The 24446-nt window shown below is 38.1% G+C and overlaps 1 protein-coding gene across 5 annotated transcripts in view; it reads right to left on the reverse strand.

The window, feature by feature from the left end:
- Nucleotides 1-208: 208 nt before the first annotated feature.
- Nucleotides 209-24446, reverse strand: part of SH3TC1 (SH3 domain and tetratricopeptide repeats 1) — a 32858-nt gene continuing 8620 nt past the window's right edge. The window contains exons 4-18 of one of the 5 annotated variants that reach the window (XM_071753407.1): nt 23852-23979; nt 21346-21451; nt 19591-19734; nt 18762-18939; nt 17907-17980; nt 16917-17112; nt 15942-16069; nt 13800-13838; nt 9607-11295; nt 8758-8938; nt 6604-6754; nt 2950-3072; nt 2519-2669; nt 1596-1792; nt 209-1361 (exon numbers count right to left, since the gene is read on the reverse strand). In XM_071753407.1, coding sequence (XP_071609508.1) covers nt 1131-1361; nt 1596-1792; nt 2519-2669; nt 2950-3072; nt 6604-6754; nt 8758-8938; nt 9607-11295; nt 13800-13838; nt 15942-16069; nt 16917-17112; nt 17907-17980; nt 18762-18939; nt 19591-19734; nt 21346-21451; nt 23852-23979 — 3716 coding nt within the window. In that variant the 3' untranslated portion in view covers nt 209-1130. Of the gene's footprint in view, nt 1362-1595; nt 1793-2518; nt 2670-2949; nt 3073-6603; nt 6755-8757; nt 8952-9606; nt 11296-13796; nt 13839-15941; nt 16070-16916; nt 17113-17906; nt 17981-18761; nt 18940-19590; nt 19735-21345; nt 21452-23851; nt 23980-24446 lie in introns of all 5 variants that reach the window. The other 4 variants (XM_071753410.1, XM_071753408.1, XM_071753406.1 and 1 more) reach the window with 4 other exon arrangements.

Genomic DNA, 24446 nt, shown 5'->3' on the forward strand with positions numbered 1-24446 from the left:
CTCAAAGATATAGAGCTGAAATCTCACTTCACTTCCTGAACTTTTAAGCCAAGTGCAATATAACAGGTGGGCAAGAAGCCCTTGCTGGTTTCAAAGACTGTGAACACATCTTTCAAAGACACCTCCTTACCTCCATTATTTTTAAAAGACATTACAAAGAAACCAGTGTTTCTTGTATTAAGTTGTTATGAAGAATCAGAAGACATAATTTCAAAATGTATCTGAATTATTTAATTGTAGATTGTCAGATTTTAAGACATTGACATTCCTTCTCAAAATATGCAGCATGATCTAATATGTCATTTCTAGTATGAAAACTTCTAGTATGAAAATCTTCGAAGATTTAGAACTATCAAAGTTAAGCCAGGATTTTTGCAACTTTAGTACATTTTCTGAACATAATGTAGTTTGAATTGCTGCCATAAGTCATTGCAGACAATGTGGACAGTTCTGAAAAGGGTCAATTAAAACAGACAAACTGTCTTTGGAAACAGGAAAAGTGGGACTTGATGTGACCACTGAAATCCACAAAACTACAACTAGACTTCAGTTCTGGGAACCAATATTACAACATGGACATAAGTGTTTTCAGGACTGAGAAGATAATTCTTTTCTAGTGCCTGTAAGTGCTACAGTAGCTTAATATGAAATGGGTTATGTCTGGCGGACTGGATCAAACCAATTCCAAATATTCCACCTGACATGCTTTTGCACTTATTTTTGACATCAAGTCAACAACAGAGCTTGGCCATACAAGAACTATGTGATGCAAAGATAAAATTTCTATGGAATGTTTTTTCTAAATAATACTGAGTATTTTTCATTGCACCAATGCAATGATCATTTCCCAGTATCCAGCTAGACAGAAACAGATAGCAAAGAAAAATTTAGTTAAATATGACTGGTGGGTTTTGGGTTTAGTTCACATGATGATACCTGCATAATAAAAGTACAAGAATGTATAGTTTGGAGACAATGAAATGTAGCTCACTGTCATATTAACTGTTAATTTAGTCTGGGATGCTGAGCTCTGGTTTACAGTAGATGCATGTTGAGAAACTGATTGCATTCTGCATCCTCTTGCAAAACCAGGGCAATATTTCTCTAGGTAGAGAAACTACTTTTGATGTTTATGAACTCTTGTAATACTGATCAGGAGCAAGATTTATTCTCCTAACATTCAGCTCAGTTGCAAAGGTTCTTGCCCTTTGATAGAAGAAGAGAGACATTTCACGATCCACAAGGAAATTATGGTAGATGACTGCAAGTCTTGTGTAAATCTTCAGTTGAGCTTTTTTATTGCCCAGATCCATGGCAGCAGCGAGTGCCAAATGATAATAGCCTGCTGCATCAAAGGGATCCTGAAATGAGACACAAAGATAGTACACCCTCTTTTAGGACAGCTGGTGTATGAAGTCATCCAAGCTCAATTTATTAGCTATCAAACAAGAATAATCTAGATTATTAACTCCAGTACATTTCCCCACTTTATTATTTAGAATCTAAATGCATAAAAATAAACTCTGGTAAAACCTGACATTATGAAACATCAGTCAATGTAGTAATGTCTGCAGCAGTTTTTTAGTATTCCTTACCTTAAGGTCATAGAATATGATGTCTCCTAAGATCAAGTACACCTTGACGTAATACAGTGTTTCTTCCTCAAACTCCAGAGGAGAGGAGCAGAGGGACAAGGCCTTTAAATAAAAGTGTTCAGCTAGTTCACAGTGACCCAAATGATGATGTATGGCAGCCAGGCGATGGTAAGCTATTCGTTCATTTAGCTGATTTCCTAATGAGATAATGTAATGAGTCAGGATAAAACCAAAAACAAAGTAATCAAATTGCCTGGAACCAGAATACATCTATGTATTTGCTATTTTTTTCTTGAGTAAAACTAATTTTAGACAAGAGATACGTATTCAAAACCTGACATTTTAGAAAGATCCCACAGAATTCCCGAATTTTCCACTGTCTGTGATTTTCTTAAGAAATAACTAGATTAATATCCCTCATGTATAGATATGCACACCAAGCACATATAAAGAATAGCAATAGATTATTTTGAAAATATACTAGCTAATGGTATTAAACACTTTCTTGTCCCTCCCAATACCTACCTTACATCAAAAGTTATGGTAAAAAGATTATTTTCAGAATGATAAAAGTTACCTGGTCTTTGCCTTCAGGAAGACAGAGGGTTTTTAATCAGTTGAACAGCTCTCAAGTTTGAAAAACCACTCAAAACATACTTAGGACAATATTATTCATTAGTATTACAGACTAGCTGTATGGAAGGACACTCATTTGAGACTTGGAATCCCAGATTTAGTTCTGTGCTTTACCAAAGGTTTTACCAAAGAGGGACAGCAATAAAGTTGTTCGTTCTTGAATGGAAGCAAAATTAGTAATGTTAGTATTAGTATGAAATCCTGAGAAGTCTTCTAACTGAATTCAAGGGAAGAAAGCTTTTCAGAATTCTGCCTTATTTTTGAGATACCAGTAATATTCAGCTTACCTAAACTTACACTGAGCATAAGAGATGCTTGTGCATATTCCAGACTTTCCTTATAAGCCTTCAGAGTCACCAGCAATCCCACCAGTTTATTGCATAATCTGAGTTCTGTGGTTTTGTTGCCAGTCTCAACAGCAAGTGGAAGAGCCCTGTCCTGAAATACAGCATCTTAGTCACTGTTAAACCCCAAGATATACACTGATATACTTCCATTTAAATAACATCAGGCAAATTTTGGTTTTATTTTGCTCTTGGCATATCTTACACCAAGAAGAGTTTCTGCAGGTGAAGTCTGCTAAAGCCATGGCAAAGTACTCAGCTGCCATAGGTTATGACCAGTTTACTGAGAGGATTAGCAAAATTCAGTAATTGTAGAACACCGGCTGTGATGGGAGAGAACATAACTATCAATTCAGTAGAAAAACAACACAAACCCTGTAGAAAGTCACTGCTTTCTCCTTTTCCCAAGTACCATTGAAAAATATGTCTCCAGCAGCTTCAAACAATTCCATTCCTATATTTGGATCACCTGTGTGAAGAGCAGCATCCTGAGCAACCTAGAACAAAAACAAGGAGCAGGGGAAAAAATAGCAATGTTGGTTACTTCTTTGTAAAAAAAAAAAACCCAAAACATTAGCAACTGGAAAAAGATCTTGATCTTTTTTGTTAAGATCATTATAACATAGCCCATGATACCTTTTATGAGACCATACTCTTTTTAGTAACCCGTTCTGAGCAGGCCAGGGGAAGGTGCTGAAGGAGGAACACAAGGACCTGGGGACATAGAGTGTTATGGTCTCCCTTTTTCTGGCAATAGTATCTTGCTTCCTTCATAAGGACACAGCACTAAAAACAATAGTGCATTTGATAGCTGCAGCATATTAAATTTTAATTAAATAAAACATCATAAAAATAAATTCTAATTGCAAGTTAAATATTGCTAACAGTGCAGATTTTAAAGCGTATGAAGTGAATTATATAAACACAGTTCTGCTATTCCATATTTCTAAAAAAAATGCACGGTTAGCAAAAAGGGTTTCATGAAGCACAGCATGTATCCTCCCCAAAGCAATTATACCAGGATACTTGGTTACTGGTAGGATAATAGCACTGATTGATTGGGACCCACATGTGAAGGAAGAGGAAGATTCTTGCTTTGACTTTCTAATCTTCTGTTTTTCAAATTGCAATCCATTAATAGGAGCCCTGCTCTCCATTTAAGAGAGGAGGCAGTGATCCTTCTCAGCCTATTTCAGCTTCAGGCACTTAAGGACTCTATTGCATCACAGTTTAGAAAGTTGTGTTTCATGTGTAATTTAAGATGTGATGACTTGCACAAAATTCTGAGACAGTAATCAACATCTTAGTGGGCAGATTCCTGCTTGAGAGTTTCCTCACAGACAGGCACTGACTCTGCTCTAAATACCAGGTTCTGTACATGCACAGTATGGAATACATATGCCAGTCCCTAGCCCACTCCTCCTCTTGGAGGAAATATAGAGGACTGATAAAGTTATACCACATGCATATTTGGCTTTGATGTCACCATATGACTGCCTTGGAAGTTAGCACCTAAATCACTTAGTAAAAGAAAGAAATAACATGCCTGTAGCACAGTCTCTTCTTATAAACACATTCATTCAGCTTCTCTGGTAAGTTCTCTGGTAAGTTCTTTCTCTTAATAAAGAACAATTTCATTATTTCAGTAGCCCCACATACATGATCATAGAATCATAGAATTAGCTGGGTTGGAAGGGACCTCAGAGATCATCAAGTCCAACCCTTGACCCACCGGTGCGGTTGCTAGACCATGGCACTGAGTGCCACATCCAGTCTCTTTTTAAATGTCTCTAGGGATGGAGAATCCACCACCTCACCGGGCAGTCCATTCCATTGCCTGATCACCCTCTCCGTAAAAAAATTCTTTCTGATATCCAGCCTAAATCTCCCCTGGCACAACTTAAGACTGTGTCCTCTTGTCTTGTTGAAAGTCGTCTGGGAAAAGAGACCAACTCCCACCTGGCTCCAACCTCCTTTCAGGTAGTTGTAGAGAGCGACGAGGTCTCCCCTGAGCCTCCTCTTCTTCAGGCTGAACAGCCCCAGCTCTCTCAGCCTCTCTTCATAGGGCCTGTGCTTGAGTCCCTTCACCAGCCTGGTTGCCCTCCTTTGGACCTGCTCCAGGACCTCAATATCCTTCCTGAACTGAGGGGCCCAGAACTGGACACAGTACTCGAGGTGTGGCCTCACCAGGGCTGAGTACAGGGGCAGAATCACTTCCTTGGACCTACTGGCGACGCTGTTTCTGATACAGGCCAGGATGCCATTGGCCTTCTTGGCCACCTGGGCACACTGCTGGCTCATGTTCAGCTTCCTGTCAATCCAGACTCCCAGGTCCCTTTCTGCCTGGCTGCTCTCCAACCACTCTGTGCCCAGCCTGTAGCGCTGCATGGGGTTGTTGTGGCCAAAGTGCAGGACCCGGCACTTGGCCGTGTTGAACCTCATCCCGTTGGAATCAGCCCAACTCTCCAGTCTGTCCAGGTCTCTCTGCAGAGCCCTCCTGCCTTCTGGCTGGTCCACACTTCCTCCCAGCTTGGTGTCGTCTGCGAATTTGCTGATGATGGACTCAATCCCTTCATCTAAGTCATCGATAAAGATATTAAACAGTACTGGGCCCAACACTGATCCCTGGGGGACACCACTGGTGACCGGCCGCCAACTAGATGCAGCCCCATTCACCATCACTCCCTGGGCCCGGCCTTCCAGCCAGTTTTTAACCCAGCACAGGGTGCTCCTGTCCAAGCTGCGGGCAGACAGCTTTTTCAGGAGAATGCTGTGGGAGACGGTGTCAAAGCCCTTGCTGAAGTCCAGGTAGACCACGTCCACCACCTTCCCCTCATCCACCAGACGGGTCACCTGATCATAAAAGGAGATCAGGTTGGTTAGGCAGGACCTTCCCTTTCTAAACCCGTGCTGGCTGGGTCTGCTCCCTTGCCTATCCTGCAGGTGCTGTGTAATTGCACCAAGGATGATCTGTTCCATAACCCTGCCAGGCACTGAGGTCAGGCTGACGGGCCTGTAGTTTCTTGGGTCTCTTCCTGTAGTTTCCTGATGTGTCTCAGTACATTTTAAACATGTCCTTGTTTCCTATGTTTTCCTGCTTTCTAGACTTTTTTCAAAACATCTTAACAATCTATGTCTGGTTATTATATTTAGAAATCATATTTTGGTACCACTCATCCATATACCAGGCAAGACTCAGAACCTACTATATCAGGTTCAGTATTAGAAGGTAGCATTAGAAGGCAGCACTCTCCCTAAACACAGAAGAGAAGTATTTTTCAGCCCCTTTACAAAAGCAAGGAACTATTTCCCCAAATACTTCAGTGAGTAGCTGGGAGCAGTACAGAGAACAGAATCAGATCTGGGCTGCAGTGCAGCTCAGAGAGATTTTCAGGTTCTCCGGTATCAGCATCCACAAAGCTCATCCCTTTCAGCTCATTTTCCTGTCTGTGTTAGCACAGCAGAAGCAGCAGAATGTCCCAGTTGGTTGTTGGGGCTCCCAAGGTGTGGGAACCAAGTGTCTCTGGGTCTCCCTGGTGCATCAGCAGCTGCAGGTGGCTCCATGCCATACTGGGCAGTCACAGGAGGAAAGGTTTAAATGTTTTGGAAATGCTTCCTGAAAATAATCTACATTCTTGTTTTCGCAGGGGTCTGGCTCAGAAGCCAGCATGCCAAGATGCTTATTGGTGGCTACTCACCAGTATGTAGCAGGCATGCATAGTGTGATTGCTGTGGTTCTATGAAGCTGGTAGGCAATGATGCAGAAATAAAACAACACAATTTATATCAGACCAGGAACTAAGAAAAGTTACTATCCAAAATAATTTTGGAGTCAAGCAACAGATTAAAATGATGTACCACTGAAAAATGTTGAGACTTTCCTCTGTTAACCCTTACATGGATGGTGTTATTCTCTTGGAAACATCAGTTAGGAAAATCTCTGGGATCATTATATTGGATAACGCTCTTCCTATGCCACCTGCACCCTGTTAACAACACGTGCATGCCTGTAAGTGCTGACAACATACCTGAATATAAAGATCCACAAGCTCATTCTGCCTCAGAACATAATAAATCTTTCCTGCTTGTAGCCAAGCATATGCCTCTCTCTCTTTTTTCTGGAGATCTATAAATATTCCAAGGCTTCTTTTGGTACATTCCAAAGCTGACCTGTAAGCCCTGAAACAGGAGAACATTGCTTATCACTGAGGAGTTCTTTAGAATTAGGAATATTTTTCTTCATAATAAGGAATGGTTTTCTTCATAATAAAAAAACTTTATCTTATTGTAAAAAACTGTGTTTCCTCTAATGTACAATGATAGTTGTTAGATATAAGGTGCTAGTAATGAGCAAATGCAGTCTTTTTCTCCTATTTTTATTTTATTCAAGATCTGTTTCCTGTTAGTCTTACCACCTAATATTATTTCAAAATAGTTTAGTTTACATGTGTCTTTCCCCTACCTGAGGCTAATGAGAAGCAGAAAATTCTTTTCTCATCTTTAGCTCTTTATCATTAATGGCTTTTTTGCTAAAAATCTCCAAAAGTAATTACATCTGTAAATATTTTTTCTAAATACCGCCTGGGCATCTGACTTAAGCCTAAATCAGACTAATCAGCAACTGTAGAAAAACTCCTAGCACCTTGACCTGGTGCATTTTCTTCCAAGAACAGGACACAAACATATTAAAATATAACATGAACTGCACAGTCACAGTAGATCCCTACACAGTGCATCTTGAGAACAACCTGCTTAGACCTCCAATTATATCTGAAAGAAATCTAAAAGTAATATGCTCACTTTTACTTTACACTACCAAGATTTCAGTTCTGTCTTATCAGGGTCTCTCATCTAATGGGTCTTTTTTTTTTTTTTTTTACCAATTCCTGATTCTTACAGAAATTGAAGAGACCTGTCATTCCTGTTATACTAACGAGAAGATGTCAAGATCCACTGAATAACCCTGGCATTTCAGTCTCCTCTGCCAACAAGCTGCTAACATAAGACTAGATGGTTCAATAGCTCAACTCAGCCCAATTATTAATGGCATTTCCACCCTTCTTTCAGTTTTTTTTTTTTTTTTTTTTCTTTTACAGCAGACAGAAGCATATACCAATCCATAGCCCAGCACAGCAGCTGGAACAGGTCAGGCTGTCTGCCCTGGGATGGCCACAGTAATTTACAATGGCAGTGCTGACACCAAGAACATCATTGTTCTTACTTTATCAGAAACACATGCCCTTGTTATTCATAATGTTAAAGAATACTGGGATACTGTGGTCTAATATGATACTGAGTTGATGCTATTATCTGGTAGTTTTCTAAGTGCACAGAGCTAACATTGTTTGGGAGGATACATAAACTCTGAGGATACATAAACTCCAGGTACTATTTGCACACAAAGCAGAAACTTCTCCAGCTAGTTAAAACCTGCAGACCCCAGGTACTTTGAAATCTTAACTAACTCCTTTGTCTTCAGGCTCTCCAAAGGATTATCACCAATTATCTCACAAAACAGAAGTGAACAAAGCAAAATAAATTAGGTGACATATTTGGGAAGTTAGATGCTTGTGTTAAATTTACTTTGTGCAGTCGGTTTTTTTGATAAAGCAAAGCAAAACCTGACATTCTAAAAATAAAGCCAGCATAGAAACTGCTGGAGACTGACACTTGCACATAGTCTTTGGGTTTATATAAAAGTTTTGAAAAAAACATATCCTCCAAGAGTACCACGTACGGAGACACAGCCTGATGTCTGACCTGTATGGAGTATGCTATCATATTTCTGATGGAAAAATGGTCTTCTAAAAATCTATCATCCCAAGCAAGTAACATGTCGGCAGTAATCCTAGAGCTATAGCATTCAGAGCTGCATAACATACAATACTTAAAAAATGTATTTACATAGGGTTTTTAAATAATTTGGCTCTTGAAGTGGTGATAATCCCTTCTGAACATCTTGTTTCCCCTTCAGAGATGATAGATACTTTAAAAACAGAATCAAAACCACCAAACAAGAGAATCCTCCACTAGCACTGGAACCTTCAATTCTAAGAAATTGTATTGGCAAAGCAGAGAAAAAGAAAGAAAAATCATATTCAAAAAATTGTTGCAAAAATTGAGATCCTTTACACAAAAAAGTTATAATCAGAATAAAACCAAAGTCATTCAACATGTCTTACCTTTCTGTTCCTAAGGATAAATAGAGCTGACTAATGGTTTCCAGAATTTGTCCCTCCAGAACCTTGTTGGACATCTTTCTAGCTAAAGACAGTTGATATTCATTGTAGACAACACACTGAGCCTCATTGGGAACAACTGTACTGTAGAACTGACACAGCAGTTTAATTGCTTGTAGCTGACCTAGGAGAATAGACTGGAAATAAATCTCTATTTTAAACTGAAAGTCAAATTAGTTATAAAATGAATTCTGTTTCACACATTCATCATTGTCAATGAATAATAATATAAAAGTAATAAAATGATGATTCCTGACAGTTCCTTCACCCCCAAAGTTAGTAAGTTACTTCAAACTTGATCACTGAAATAAAATAATTAAGATCACCTTGTATAAGCTGCCTTAATCATGGCAGCAAGAATAAATAAATGATTCTTTTACATACAACTATTATATGAAAAATAATCCAGAATAACAATTGTTTTCATACCTTTAAACTTGAATCTGGGGATGTTTGTACTGCTGTTGATAACATAACTAATTTAAAACTATTGATCATAGAAATATCTATAATTTTTACTAATTATACTCCATTTTTCTTAACATTTCATGTTCTCTACCATTTCTAACAAACTTGAGTTTCAGCAGAAGAGCAAGGCAACATGTACTTGTTTTTCCACCACTGCGAGACAGAGCAAAGATTTCAATCATTTTGTTAGCTACCACATAACTAAACCGAAAAATGTAAGGAAAAAGTTATAACATAGCTAGGAACAACTATAGTAAACCTACATAAGAGACGTTCCCAACCAGGGTACATTTTGTAATGTTGAGAGAGTAAAATAATACTCACTTTCCAGATGACTTATCTCCATTGCAACTAAAAAAGCCCATTCGTAATAAAATCTGCCTTTTTCTCTTTGAGTTCCACTAACATAGTAACATCCCAACTGAAGGAGGACTTGAATAAAATCTTGGCCACAGTCCTTACTTGGAAGTTTGGAGAAGAGCTTCACTGCCCTGATGTAATAGTGTTCTGCCAGCTTGCTGGCTGCTGAGTACAGACAGAGTGCCCCAAAATTAGCCAGGGCTATAGCTTGGTTTTGGGTCATGTTGGTCTCTTCTGAAAGACACAGTGCTTTGTAGTAGCTTTCAGCAGCTTCTTTTGTGTTGTTTGTTCTTTTCAAAGTGATAGCAAGCATGTTGTAAGCAATGCCTAGTTGTTGAGGGCTGCTCCATGAAGAATCTACAACAGCATTTAAAATGGCTAAAGCCACATCATATTGCCTGTAAAGAATGTATAACCAAGCAAGGGAGATTAAATAGTTAATAGTTTCCTCTGGCTTCCCAGAAACATCAGAGTCCAGAGCTTTCATCATGTAAACAATGGCTTTTCCATACTGTTTGTGATGGCTGTACAGATTTGCTAAGCTAAGATAGATAGTGCTGCATAGTCCTTGCTGCTCATTAGTAAATACAGAGGAAAGGGCTTGTATGAGATAAGGTGCAATTTGGGATGGGAGTATTTGCCTGAGTTTTCTCAGGCCATAGAGCTTGGGAGCATTTTTGGTGACTAAATCAATCCTTTTCAAAGAATCCATTAATGTACTGGAGCTCTGGGAAGAGGTAACCTTTATGCAACTTAATACAATGTGTGGTAAACACTTGTCATTGTACAACTGTGCTAGCTTGAAGTAACAGTTGTTTGAAAAGTTGTTTTGTAAATCCAGGTCATTAAGCAACAGTTGAAACCTTTCCAAGAATGGCAGTGCCTCTTCATGCTGTCTGCGTGCACTGTAATGTTTTGTCAGGAGAAAACATGCCCTTGCCTCTGCATATTTGTTTTGCTTCAGAATCGATCTCTTCAGAGCATACTTTAAAATATCTGACTCCAGGTCAACACTGCAAATATAGTTGGGAATTCCCATGAGAAGAGATGTAGCCTTGTCAAGAATATAAGTACATTTTTCTTTGTTCTTCTGTGTCAAGTAGATGCCTGTTAGATTTGTATAGATAGCAATGACAAAGTACAAATCACTAAACCCTCCAGCTACTGCTCCCAATGCCTCCTCAAAATACACCCGAGCTTGGGAAAACTTCAGCTTTTTAACACTGAGCCTGCCTAAGAGAAAGCAGAGCCTTGCTAGTGCCCAGGACATTCCTGCTTTCTTTGCTGCTTCCCTTGCCAATCTAAAAAACCTAACCAGTTCTTCTTCTTCTGAAAACCCATAAAACATGCCATTGATAAATGAGTAAGAGAAATCATACAGGGTTCTGAAGTTTCCATCATACTCTTTCCTATTTAAGTAGGGTAACAATGATTCCAAAATGTCAGAGGCTTGCTCATCATCTTGACATACAGGGAAGGAAGGTCCTTCAGGTGAAGGAAAGATTTCTGTATTTGGAGAGCTAACAGAATCTTTTCCTTCAGTAGCTGGCTCTTCTGCCTGGGTAGCCTCCAAAGTCTTGAAGTTCTTTAGGAATTCTTCTATCTTGCCATTCTTGTTAGTGGATCCTACACTCTCATGTGAACATGGAATTTCTTAAATTCAAAAAAAAAAAAAAAAATTAAAATCACAGTTTCACGTGTGCATGCACACAAAGGTCTTTGCTGGACCAATGAAAACATTTATCAGTAGATGATGGTGTTAGGAAAACATTATGTAAACATACTGTACTTATCTGGGAGACAAGATAAGGGTGGGGAAAGAGAAATCAAGGATCAGGGAGGTAGTGGGGGGAGAACGGAGGTGTACAAAAAAAGTAGGACTTGGGTGTGTAAGGGGGTTGCTCATCAATACACTTGCCTGGCCAGGCACTGTGCCTGACCCAGCACTAATACAGCTCCAGTGTTAATTTATACTGGTTGCTGCTTGAGTGCGTACTCAAAATGTATATACTGAACATATATCACTCTGTGCATATACGAGTGTGAGAGAACTGCCAGTAAGTGACAATTCAGACTAGTTGGTAAGCAAGAGAAGTCCTTCCAGAATCTGGAAGGACCCAAGGATCAGAACTGGAGGCCGGATAAAGGGTCCAAGGTGTCATGGATGGGAGGTTTAGACACTGTTATGATTGAAAAGTCATTCAGTAGAATATGTTATGACTAAAACAGCAACTTAATTACAGAGAATTAATTGAGAATTACAAGATTCACACCAACAGTACTACAAAGTATCCTAAAATATATATGCACAAACATATAGCATACAAGCACAGATAGAAATATTTAGATCCAGTGAAACATATAGACATCCAAACTCAAAGACAAGTGTGCAGACACATAGATAAATAGAAAGGTATATGGTAAAGGCCAGCATTTCATACAAATGCCTTTCTTTGACTATTGAGTAAACATTCACCATGCATCAGCATTTGTCAGCAGGCAATAATTGAGGCAAGGAGAATGAATTTTCCCTGTACTTCCATCAACTTTCTCAGATCACTGTCCTCAAGGACTTGTACCTGAGCAATGTTTTATTTCAGGTGGAAGTTGAGGGGAGGAAGGGGTTTGAATTCTGGTCACAGCCCACTGCAATCCAGGACTCCTGGGAGTCACTGTTTATAGAGTCCATAGAAATTAACTTGTTTCAGGCACTGATAGAATAGGATATTTCACAACTGATTAAATATTCCACTACTTTTCTTCCACTTGTGCATGCCCAGAACTTGCTAAATTCTGGAGTTCTGGTATCAACCCCTTTTGGGTCACAACCCAAGTACAGACATTAGGCTGTCAGGAGGTGACTGATCATCCCCACATCTCCTGTCACAGGAAAGCAAGAGCTCTGCGCATCCAGGTTGCACCTCAATTCTCCAGTTCACTGCTTAAAATTCCTTCTCCCCAGAGAACATGGGGAGCAGAGAACAGGTGTGTGTCAGAGGTGTCACAACACCCTGGTACACTACTTTTTGCATTCCATACCTGACTTGCTTCAAGTTGATGTGAGGCCTAGGAGAGAGATCACACTGAGTGACCCAGGAATTCAGGAGTGCCTTGCACCACCACACGAGGTCAGGGTATAGATGCTGGATGGACTGACCAAGGGAGCTTGGAATTGGAGCATGGGAATGGAGTAAGGGTATGGTTAGCTAGGGAGGATGTCTGAGGCTGAACTTTTAGAGTTGAAGTCTCATATGGGTGCTGTGAAGATGCCTGCAAAGGTCCTGTTCTCCATTCCATGTTAACTTCTTGACCAGCTGTGCCTCTGCAATGTGTAAGATTTCTTTTTTTCAGTCAAAATACCAACCCTGATTCTCTACTGGCACAGAATAACTTTCTCAAAATAACCAAGATTGTGGTGATCAATGGGATCATTGATCTAAATTCTCCAAGTACTGATACTGTTGAATACCTTACAAATCTAATAGATATCCCATAATTTCTTTAGTTCTCCCACTTCTGCCCAGTCAAGATAATAGGGCCAAGTACTGGGATGTACTTTTGCTGTCAGTCAGCTAACAGCTGCACATCAACAGGAGCTTATTGCACTTGCAGATTTAGAGCTCAGTTTTGTTAGAATCTCAAACTGTTCAAGCAGAATCATTAATATAAAAAATGGCATTTAGAAAAACACAGTACAATGCAAACAATAATAGTGACAGCTTAGCAACTAAATTCCAAAGGGAAATAGTTCTGCAGCCTCATCAAATACCTCCTTTGGGAAATATAATTATGGGGTGAAGCTTTCTCGCAGACGGAAAAACTGCGGAAATTTCAAGTCAGCATAAACAGCATTTTGCCTTGTTAAACAATGTGAGGAGGGTCAGGGGTGGTGCATGTGAGTGTGTCACAGCAATAAAAATAAGTCATACAGCTTGCAATTGGGTACCCAGGTCCAAGAAAAATATCTGATAGCAGTGAAAACCCACAATGTCTTACAGCAAAACCTAGTGAGAAGGGGTTAGCAAATCCTAAGAAAGGAAACAAGAGAAGTTAGAATGTGAAGACACATTAGAGAGAGAAAAGCTGGCAAAGATAAAAAAATATTTAAAAATCCCATTAATTTTATATAAAAATTTATGTATATGAAATATTACCACTTTCATGAGCTTGCTGAAATTCTGCTTCTTCTAATTTTTCTGTAAAAAAGGGAAAAAACACTGTTTTAGTATCTTTTTTAGTAGTTCTTTTTCCTTTTCAAACGTCCTAAAATAAGGCTATATGTTACTTAAGAATTCTTTGTGGCAGAAGAACTGGATGTTGCCTGGAAATGTAGAGGAAAAGAAGTTTCTAAGTCTGACCCAAAGCTGATACTATGAACGTACTCTTCTACTGGTACAATTCACTGCTTTCTACAGGTTTCTCATCATACACCCAGCACTGCTCCGCAAAGTGTGGAGACAACTGCATTGTGTCACCCTGTTCTGTATGAGAGCTGCAACACTGCTGCATTAAAATACACGTGGGCAGTGTAGATACAATCAATCCCCACAAATCACCCCTAAAATGAGTTAACAAAAAGCCTTTAGTATTATTTCAGTAAGTTTTAGGGTCACTCCTGGGGTGGGTGGGTGGATGAATAATTTTTTGGGAGTTGGTGCAGCCAGGAGTGTCAGACTTTTGTGGCCATTCCAGTAGCATGCAGATGAAAACCCTGTATCTATATTTTCTTTTAAAAGGTGTATCTTTAAATTTTGCAGACATATCTCATTTTCCATGTTCAACATAGCACATCTGTAGAACTATTTTTTGTAGAAGATTTCTCAAGGTAATTCAGTTGTCATGCCACATTTCAGGATTATAGCCACTGTTTTTTACACACTAGTGTAATATCAGTGGCACAGAGTCTATGAATGATATATCTAAGAGCAGGAGCTCACAGAACTAGGTCTACTTAAGATGATGGAAAGCTATTTCACTAGCCTTTAAGAACAACTTATCAGTAACCATTTACCTCTGGATCTCCTTTCTTTAATTGCTTTCCTGTCTGGTGGAAAAATGCCACAGATGTTTACAACAGTTGTAACTTGATAGCCTGAATATCTAATTGGAGAAGTGCTCATAAGTAAATACTTCTCATTAGAATTATGTACATGGAAGGAATCAAAAACTCAGCTCACACAATAGCACCCAGTGAATATTGAAAAATCTTGCTCTGGGTAGCTTTATTTTGGGTAACCAATTATATTGGTGCAGTGTAAGAGAAAAAAGTGGTAAAAAGAGTACTGTTACCTGTGTAAGAGGTGGAAAGAAACTGGCACTTGAAAAAGATTAGGCAGGAAATGAAATGTAAAAGGTGTGCAACAGGCAAAAATAGCAGAATGTGCATTAGGCCTACATGATTGTTTAGAGGTCTGATATTTTGCTCCCAGGCTTTTCATTTGAGTGAGGATGGTAAGACAGGGAGTCAGTTTGCACACTGACATGAGTTACGTTTTGCACCTCAGGTCTGACATGCCTTACTTATTATTCACACACATGCTGGTTTGCAGAATTTGCACCTGAGTCAAACCAACAGAACGGCTCCTGTCAGGTTGGAGCCTTTAGGTGTCTCCTAGGATGACACCAATGGAGATAAAATTTTGTTGGATACTTGACAAGCATATGTATTGCCAGAAAACAGCCTGTGGTGAGATAAGAAACTGCTGCTTGGTTAATTCAGTAAGACAATTATATTGCACTACCTTCCACTAAATCTGTGAAGGTAAAACTACAGTTACCTCAATAAGCTTTTGTAAAACATGAGCACTTAGAGAAATAACAGCTGTGTCAGAGCTGATGTAGCTAAAGGCATTTTTTTTCTTTGTATGAGTAGATTTTTGCCTTTTTTCTATACCTTTGGAAAGTTAAATCAAGCACAAAGAGGTGTATGCTTGCATTAGATGTCAATAATTATTATGCCACCTTTTCTAAGATGACTGAAATGCCAGCAGTATTTGGGTGAACATGTTGCTTTTTGTAACACAGCACTACAGAATTTGAAAGCTTGAAGATATGTTCAGCTCAATAGCAGCCTTTAAAACCCTGCTGTTTAATTGACTCAAAAAAGGACAAAATTTTGGGGGCATTTACAAAACTCTAACATCATCAGTAGCCAAGATGATCTAAAGGATTTTGATATAAAAGGACTTTTACGTGCTGAATACCAAGATATTTCCAAGTAGATGTAAAGAGTGGAATCTTGGTGAAATAGAAAAAAATCTGTTATCCTGTGCAGAAAAGGGAGTAAAAGTCCTACTCACCTACTCGATACACAGAACAAACATCTGTGATGGAGGTTTCTTTCAACAAGTGTATCACTTCTTCCAAATTTTTTTCATTTGAAAAGAAAGATAACTCATCTGCTTCAAGAAAATTCAGGTCTTGTGGTCTAACAAAGAAAGAATCAACTTTGTGGCTTTAGGACCTCAGTGCATCCATCAAATGGGAGCTTGTTAGAGAAACTTATACAATATTTACATTCTAAGTCCTGTTGAGTTCAAAATCAACCATATTTATAAATATACAAACTGATAGTGCCTACAATTGCAGCTAACAGTTTCTGCCATATCAGAATAATTTTTTCATCTGCATATATCATGGCATAGCATTTTCTGACAGAATTTATTAACATCACAAATATTTAAGGACAGTTTCTAATATAACCTTGAAGTTACACATCCTATGGACCTGCAAACACCATTTAAGAAACTCGTTTCAGCATGTAAACAGCCCAGACATATTCATAGGAGCAGCCTATTTGCATGGTAGTGATGCATGCTGAAAATAAGTTTGTAAAGGTTTCTTTATGCATTGTGAACTATTATTTTTAAGAGAAGACTTCTGAAATAAATTAAGGCCTGTAAATCCTCTGCAACAGTAAACTTCATGGATCTCATAATCTGAAGAATGGAGCCAGAACGAGGCACCACTTTTCCCAGTAAGAAACTCAAGTACAGGCTAACAATATTTTCCACTTTTTAAGCAGATTAATGCTCTAGTTTCTGCATATTTTGAATGATACACACTATGACAACTCTCACACAGGAAAACAAACCAAATAAAATAAAATAAAATAACAAAAAAAAAAAAACCACCACACAAAAAGACCCCAAACCAACCAACAAAATATCCAAAACAAGCTGACAAAATACCCACCCCAAACCTGAGTTTAACATTTAACGCTCAAGAGACTAGGACCCTTTTTGTTTGAGGTAAATAGAATAAACATCACTTACTTATTTTTAGGAACATCCAGTTTAACATGACTTGTCTTTACAAAGCCTATTTGGCCAGTAACAGGATGTCTTCCAAGAAACCATTCCATGCATTCAATGAAGTAGCCAAGGATCTCAATTTCATCCCCTTCCTGGAAATTCATCTCTTCCAACAAAATACTTTCATAATTCATCACAGCTAGGCAAGATCCTATTGCTGTGTAACAAGGAGATTGATATTTGCAGATACAGTGGTTTAACAATACAAATACACTGAACAGAGTATGAAGTCAGCAGAACATATTTAGCAGAAGACACTGAAATCCTCATTTCCCAGTCATTAGAACACAAAGCCTAAAATGCTTTTAATATTTTTTTTTTTATTAATTAAAATGCTGGCAAATTCCATCATGAAGCAGCAAAAATTGTTTTAAATCCCTTTCTCTCATAAAAAACTCTGAATGTGGGTCAGAGAGAAAAATATTTGAACCAACTATACAAATCACTACTGGATAAATACACAATTGTATACCAGTCAAGACACTGTTAATACTGGCATAGATGGTGGAAAATGAGACAAATTAGATCTCTATAGCCTCAGAAAATCTATGTTGGGTTTGTTTTTTTTTTCCCCCTCTGGTAATATTAGATATAGATGTGAAAGAACCACTATGATTACACATTGATGAATTTTAGTTTAAAGCTTGTTGTCAAATCTACAGTGGCATCTTTCACTTAATTACTCCTTATTACTTTGTGCATCTACTTACTACAGCATTTTGGAGGAAAGAGATGAGAGATGCCTTTACAGTTTAACTGCACTTACACAGAGATTTGTTCTCACCAGTTTTGGAATTCTAATTCCAAATGTAATTTTGGAAGCAGTTTTCCTATCGTAGTACCATGGGAAAAAGTTATTGAAATCTTTAGAGTGTGTCCTAACAAATGCATAGCATAAACTTGTGTTTAGTTTTGGTTTTTTAATGCTGATTTTTGAATGGAGTTTCTTACCAACTTCTCTGACCAATTTAGATTCAGCTTTGCATGTGAAGTCAATGGGGTTAGAATACCCTTTAAGAAACCATCTGAAAAGTAGAAAAAGAGATTGAAGTTAGTCTGTAAAACACTTCAGTTAAATTTTGTGACATTAACAGTGACATTTTAAATGCATTTAAAAACAGATGCACCCCTCCCACAACTTTCAGTTCTGGCACTGTCCAAACACTTCAGTCAAAGCTATGTTCCAAGTGATATTAGCAGTAAAAGTAGTGTTACTTCAGAAAACAAATCTGAGAAAGTCATGCTATTTCTCCCTGCCCAAGGCCAACAGAAAAAGGCCAGCTCTTTAACTACTAATAGCATCTACTATAAACTATTTTCTGGTGATTGCTGAATTAAGTCCATAGGTAAATCCATTGATGTACTTCTGGCTTTATAGCAATTATGAGTTTGGATCTGAACTTAAAAAAAATTGCATTAAGGATGTGCATGGCTCCTGTCAACAGTTTTGACTCAAAATACTGCTAGCCTGTTATCACATTTCCAAAAATCCTGTCCATTACTATCCATATTTCCATGCATCTGGAACACCAAAAATTCTCACTTTGTTTTCATAGAAATGTTAATAAACTTTATTTCAGACTTTTTGGAGAAAAAAAGCAATACCTAACTCCAGATGGTTACCCATCTCTGCACGCATCTGGATTAATTTCAGTTATGTGGTATGGAAAGAAACAGAGCATTTGTTCTGAGTGTTAATAGAAGAGGAATGTTCCATAACAAGCTACTATTTAGAGACACCTATGTCTATACATGTGTACATATCAAACAGATGTGCATGAAATAGGTACCTAGTTAGGTACCTACTGATGAAAAGGAATCAAAGGCTTCAGAGAAGTATTAGACAGCACAGTGGTGTCACCGTCCACAGATCCACCTGTTTTATCTTCAGTAAAAGCCCCAGTCTCAAAATAAGTGTTTATTTCATTGTCTGTAGCCATTCTCTTTCTTATCAGATTGTCAGGACATAAAACAAAAAACGCTCCTAAAAAAAAAAACAAAAACAAACCAGCAATGGAGCAGAGGTCATTTCATGTAATGATTTGGTGTCATACAAGCTTTAAAACTGACTTCAGTAGCATCAGTAATATTCAATTAGAGACTGAAAATCTGAAATTTTGCAATAGTTGTCTGATAGTCAGATATGTATTCTTTTCTATTTGGTCTCTCAGTGGAAAAAAAAAAAAAAAAAAAAAAATTGTACTTCTGGTACAATATTTTGCACATTCCTATTGTAGTTCTAAGCCCCATCCAGCCCCTCATTCTGTCTCTGCCCATGGCAGCAGGTGATGCTATCTAGGAGCAGCACATGACCCTTGCAACTTTTTGTAACCCCTCTCCTGTACCTCTCCAGGATCTGCAATAATACTAAGCAAGTTAGAGTGTACATCCCTTCCTAATCCTTTTGGTATCCTTTATGGACCAGCTGCACATCAGTTTCTCCAATCCCTCTATGATCCTTCTGAACCAAACCTGTGTGGGTTCCTTTTTCTTATCTTTCTGGAGCATTTGGAGTGAATAGATTTAAATTTTAACTTCACTGGTTATTTGAATAGGTCTTGATGTTTGATTTTAGAATTTCAAAGAAAATACTTTTTTTTTTAAATTTAGCCTGAGCATTTACAGTCTTCCTTACCTTCCTGTACTAGCAGTCTTCTGTACATCAAATGTAATGGTTCTTCATTTATGCAGACTTCAATACCTGTTTCTTCCTCCTCTTGAGAACACAGCCAGAAAGATTGATCTAGAAGCAAATTCTCCATGCAATGATTTATAAAACCTGGGGGAAAAAAGAAAAAAATCCAATTTGTTTTCTTTGCAGCACAATTATTTCTATTGAGTCCCATGCACAACAGCTACTTTTATCAGAGCTTAGCTCTGATAAACTGCACCTACAAGGCACACAACTTCTCTGTACCTAATGCTGCTGAAAAAAGACCCTTCTCAGGGATCCCCACAGCTTAGCTTTATTTGAAAGGTTTGGAGTCTGAAAAAGGTAATCACTAGCAAGCTTTGAGCAACTGGTGCTTAGCATCACTTCCTAACAGATGACTGGAAATAATCTCAAAAAGTTAATCTCTATATAAATTTCTGTTGCCTGATTCAGCCATGAGGATTTATGCAGATACTGTGCCAGGGTATCAGATTCTTGGAATTTTGGGGGGACAAAGATGATGCTCTATACCAGAGTCATGTAAATCACAAGAAGGCAGTGCTTGATCTTGGAACTGGGACTCCTCACATTGGGACTTAGCACTTTCAAAGCTATGATAGTTGCAGGGAGATCTGGATTGGTGCATCATACTCAACATGATATAGATAGATTACTTAAAGGGATAACACTAATGTATTAGCCAAATCCTCTGTGCAAAAAGCTATGATGAAGACAAAAGGTGGGCAGATCAGTAGTTAAGGTGCTATTATGCTATTTGGAAGATATTTAATCAATTCCCTGCTAGCCACAGCCTTGACTAAGAGAAAAATTGTGCTTTCTCTGCAAAGTTGGATTGAAACAGTATTGTTTTAGTTCTCTAAGAGCTTTTTGAAATACAAAATAGCAAGTAAATAGTAAACAAGAAATGAAATAAAATTCATTAAAATATTAAATTGGTCTGATGGAAACAAATAGTAATGCACACAAGCAGCCCTTACACTGAAGAAGAAAAAAATTAAGTGAAAGATCTGATTCAGTGCTGTTCTTCAGAAAAGACCTGTAAAGTTACAGGATATTAAAAACAAAGTCAGCCAATGGTACCATATTGTTACAAAAGACACGCTCAGATTTAGAAACCAGACTGAAGCATGGAAAGCATATTAAACAATCTCTGGTTTACTTCACATTTTCTCTGAAATCTTACCAACCCTGTCCAGTTTGCTCACTAGTAGTCAGGAGAGATGTGGAAGAACTAGAAAATTCCATTGGGAAACATGATCAGAGGTCTAGAAAATATACTGTGAGGAAGGATTATTGGAATTAGCATTGATTTTCCTAGAGAAAAAATTGCTGAGTGGAAGTGCAGGATGAGCAAGTTCAACATGTCTACAGTGAGAAAAAAAAGCTGTAAAAGCACTGTAAAAGTTGCAGCACAGGTTAGACTTTAGGAAAAAAAAAAGCCACCTGGATTTTAATAGATGGTTTAGAAAGCAGTACCTAACTTAAACATCTGCCAGGAATGGTAGCTGTCCTCTGGTTTGGGACTAAAGCAGGTTCTTCTGGAGGTTGGAGGGTCTGTCCAACCCTACCACTAGTATCCAGTTCACAAATATTTACTGCTATGAGGAGTTAATACAAAGAAGCTCAAAGTGGTGTTCAACAAGTCCCCAGTCAATCAGAAGCTGTACTGAGGAACAAAACTGGCATATGAACTGTTGTATGGTGAAACAGCTTTACCCAGTGAGTAGTAGGTTAGAAACTTCCATATTTCTTCAGAAGTTTTAAATGTCACCACTATTAGATCTTGGTCACTATGAATAGACAGCAGTCTGGCAGATAGCTCCTAAAAGTAACAAAAAATAATATTTTAATATACAATTATACTGAACTCAAGCACAGCTTCTCACCAGCCAACACACTAAAATACTATGGATTGAGAAAGATAAAAATCATTCAGGATTTTACCTGTAAGAGATATCTGTTAACACATACTTACAACATACAGTGAGCAAAGTGTTAATCTGATTTTTTCTTACCAATTGTACCAGCATTTCCAGTGGTTAATTCACAGAAGAATTAAGACCTCAGGACTGCCCACACAGAGAGGCTAAAGGCCTCTTTGATTCAGACCCATTTATGTGTAGGGATCAGTATTCTCTATTTAGCTTGGAAAGCCAGGCAGGCAATCCAATGGTATTTCCCAAGAATACCCTTCTAGCACAGAGCCATCTACAGCTTGGGAACTGCCTTTGCCAGATATTTGGTCATTATTATTAAATAGAAGAAAGTGTTTCTTTTTATTTGCTGTTTTGGTTTTTTGAACTTAGGGTTTCTTTAAGGTTTTTTTAGGATCCACAACATCCAGCTGTAGGTTAGCCTCAGAGCTCTGTCATTGACTAGTCACTTCCCTAGTTACTTCCAATGGTTAAAACAAATATACTGAAGTACTATTTTTTTTTTTTTAAAAGATGGTCATTATAGCCCTTTCTCCTCATTTGTACTGGTTCATGTTGCTAAAGTATCATTAAATTGTGCATTTGGCAATTGGTGGTTGTAAGTTATAATGTTGCATTTTATGGAACTTCAAAGATGTTAAAAGGGAGAATTACATAAACCTTCTAATGAGTAAAAGCAGCACATATTTTGATGGATTCAAGCCTAGGAGTGGTAATACACATTCTTTTTGCACTTTAGTTAGCAACCTAAAAACAGGGCTCTCCAGTGATGCTGGCAAGTGGTTTTCAGGGAAATCCAAGTAGTGGTGGCTATTTATGAAAAAAGTGTCTGAACCAACGTTTCAGAGAATATATCAGATACAAAGCTAACAGTATGTTACTACTGTATTATTATGCAGTACTGTACCCTTGCTTCCATCACTTCAAAATCCAAATGCATCTTAAAACAGTTTAAGGACTAATCAAGAAGCTGATACTAGCTCTGGAAAAAAAAAAATATAAAAAAATTGTCCCTTGAACGTTTTCTGTAATCTGAGAAAGATGGAGCTGACCCACTGCTTTTATGACTTATGTCATGATTTTAAATATTTTAAAAACCTCTCTGAATAAATTCTGTTTAACTTCCATATTTTCAATTGACTAAAAATGAAAAGATTAAAATGGTAATTCCTTTTTGAGAGCAGAAGTCCTAGGCCTCTTCAAGAGGTATGCTTCATCACCACTTTCATCTTCTGCATGCCCTGTTACACACTGGATTAAATATTAACAAGAGCCTGAAATCTATTAATAAATTGATAATACATGCTAAAATATCTCAGCCTCAAGGGCTTTATGCAGTGCTGAATACCAAAACAAAATTCTAAGGAAACTTATAATAAATCTTGCTTCCTTCAAAGTCCTTTTCCCAGTCTGTTTCTAATAAGGCCACAAATTTCATGTATTTGTATCCTGGTTTCCCTCTCCCCCTTTCTCCAGCTCCAGGAGAAAGGAGCAGGAGCACAAAATCAGCAGGCTGGTGATGAAGAGTTCTCTACACATAAAAGGAAAATTGTGTAGAACTACGTGCATCTGAGAAGTCACAAAGCCATAACAAATTAAGGCTTTGATGTTTGGCTTGCTAGTGGAGGAGGCTGGAAATCATGGCTCAGGGAAAAAAGGACACCAGACGTCAAATCATCCTGCTTTGTCATCAAGAGGAAAAGGGAGACTAAATTGTATTTGTAGCAAACCTTATTGGTTAGAGAGGATGGGTTTCCCCACATACAAACAAATTAAAGACAGTAATAAAAATATGCCAACCCTCTTGAATGCTTTTAAAAGCTACAGTCATCAAGCCCTGGGGAAGTCCAATATTTATACTATTCTCCTTCAGACTTCCTCTTTGGCTTAGCAGTGGGCTTTCCAGGTAACTTGCATGGCAAATGTGACTGGAAACTGAACTGAAGAGTCAATATGAGGGCAAATAAAAAATAAACATAACCAAAACCAGAAAATCATAATTTCCTTTGATGTACATCAAAGCAGAACACACTTAAAATAAAGCCCTCCAATGCCTTATTTAGCTGGAATTATTTATTTTACATCAATTTGTTGTCCCATTCTTTTTCAGTGGTTTTCTCACATATTTCTCACATCTTTAGATAGTTTTGGGCCTAAGGAAACTCTGGTCACTCCAAATGATACAAAAAATGTAGATGGAAATGGGATCCAAATCCCTCACAGATTATTTCAGTAGCACAGAGTGTATTCTCTGAATAAATAAATCAATTCCCAAGCAATTGCCTTACACTGAAAACAGCCATCACATCCCTGCTGTCATTTTCCAGAAGACGGAGCTGCCCTCTGAGCTGTCTTTGGAGTCTGGGATCAGGGCATCCACTCTTCCTTCTTACCATCATTAACTTCAAGGAGATATCTGGAGAAGTATATCCATGTACAGTTTTGTGAATCAGCTTTGGACAACCAGAAAAATACCTCAAAATCACAGGATCCACATTAAGAACTATTTTTTCAGCTTCAGAGACAGATACACAGAGAATCAAGCTACTGTTTCTTTTTAGTTTTAGTTATCAAGGAGAGATAACAGCATAGCATGACAAGATTTTTTCAGCTGCATCTGAAGCCTACAGCTATGCAAAGAAGAATGATGTGGAAGTCTGAAAAGTTTGGGGGATAACTGGTATGCTTGGGGATAGAGAAGAGGGAGGGGAAAGAAATCAAGCAGATTGGCAAGCTGTCAACTTAGACAGGTCATTGAGAACATGCCCAGATTTCCAAGTATCCCACACATTTTAAAGACCAAGGCAGATACTGAAATAAAATAAAAAAAGATAATTTAGCATGTTACAACTCTTTATACTAATCTTAAATTCACAGGTATCT

This window comes from Heliangelus exortis, chromosome 10, assembly GCF_036169615.1.
Source record: "Heliangelus exortis chromosome 10, bHelExo1.hap1, whole genome shotgun sequence".
NCBI lineage: Eukaryota > Metazoa > Chordata > Aves > Apodiformes > Trochilidae > Heliangelus > Heliangelus exortis.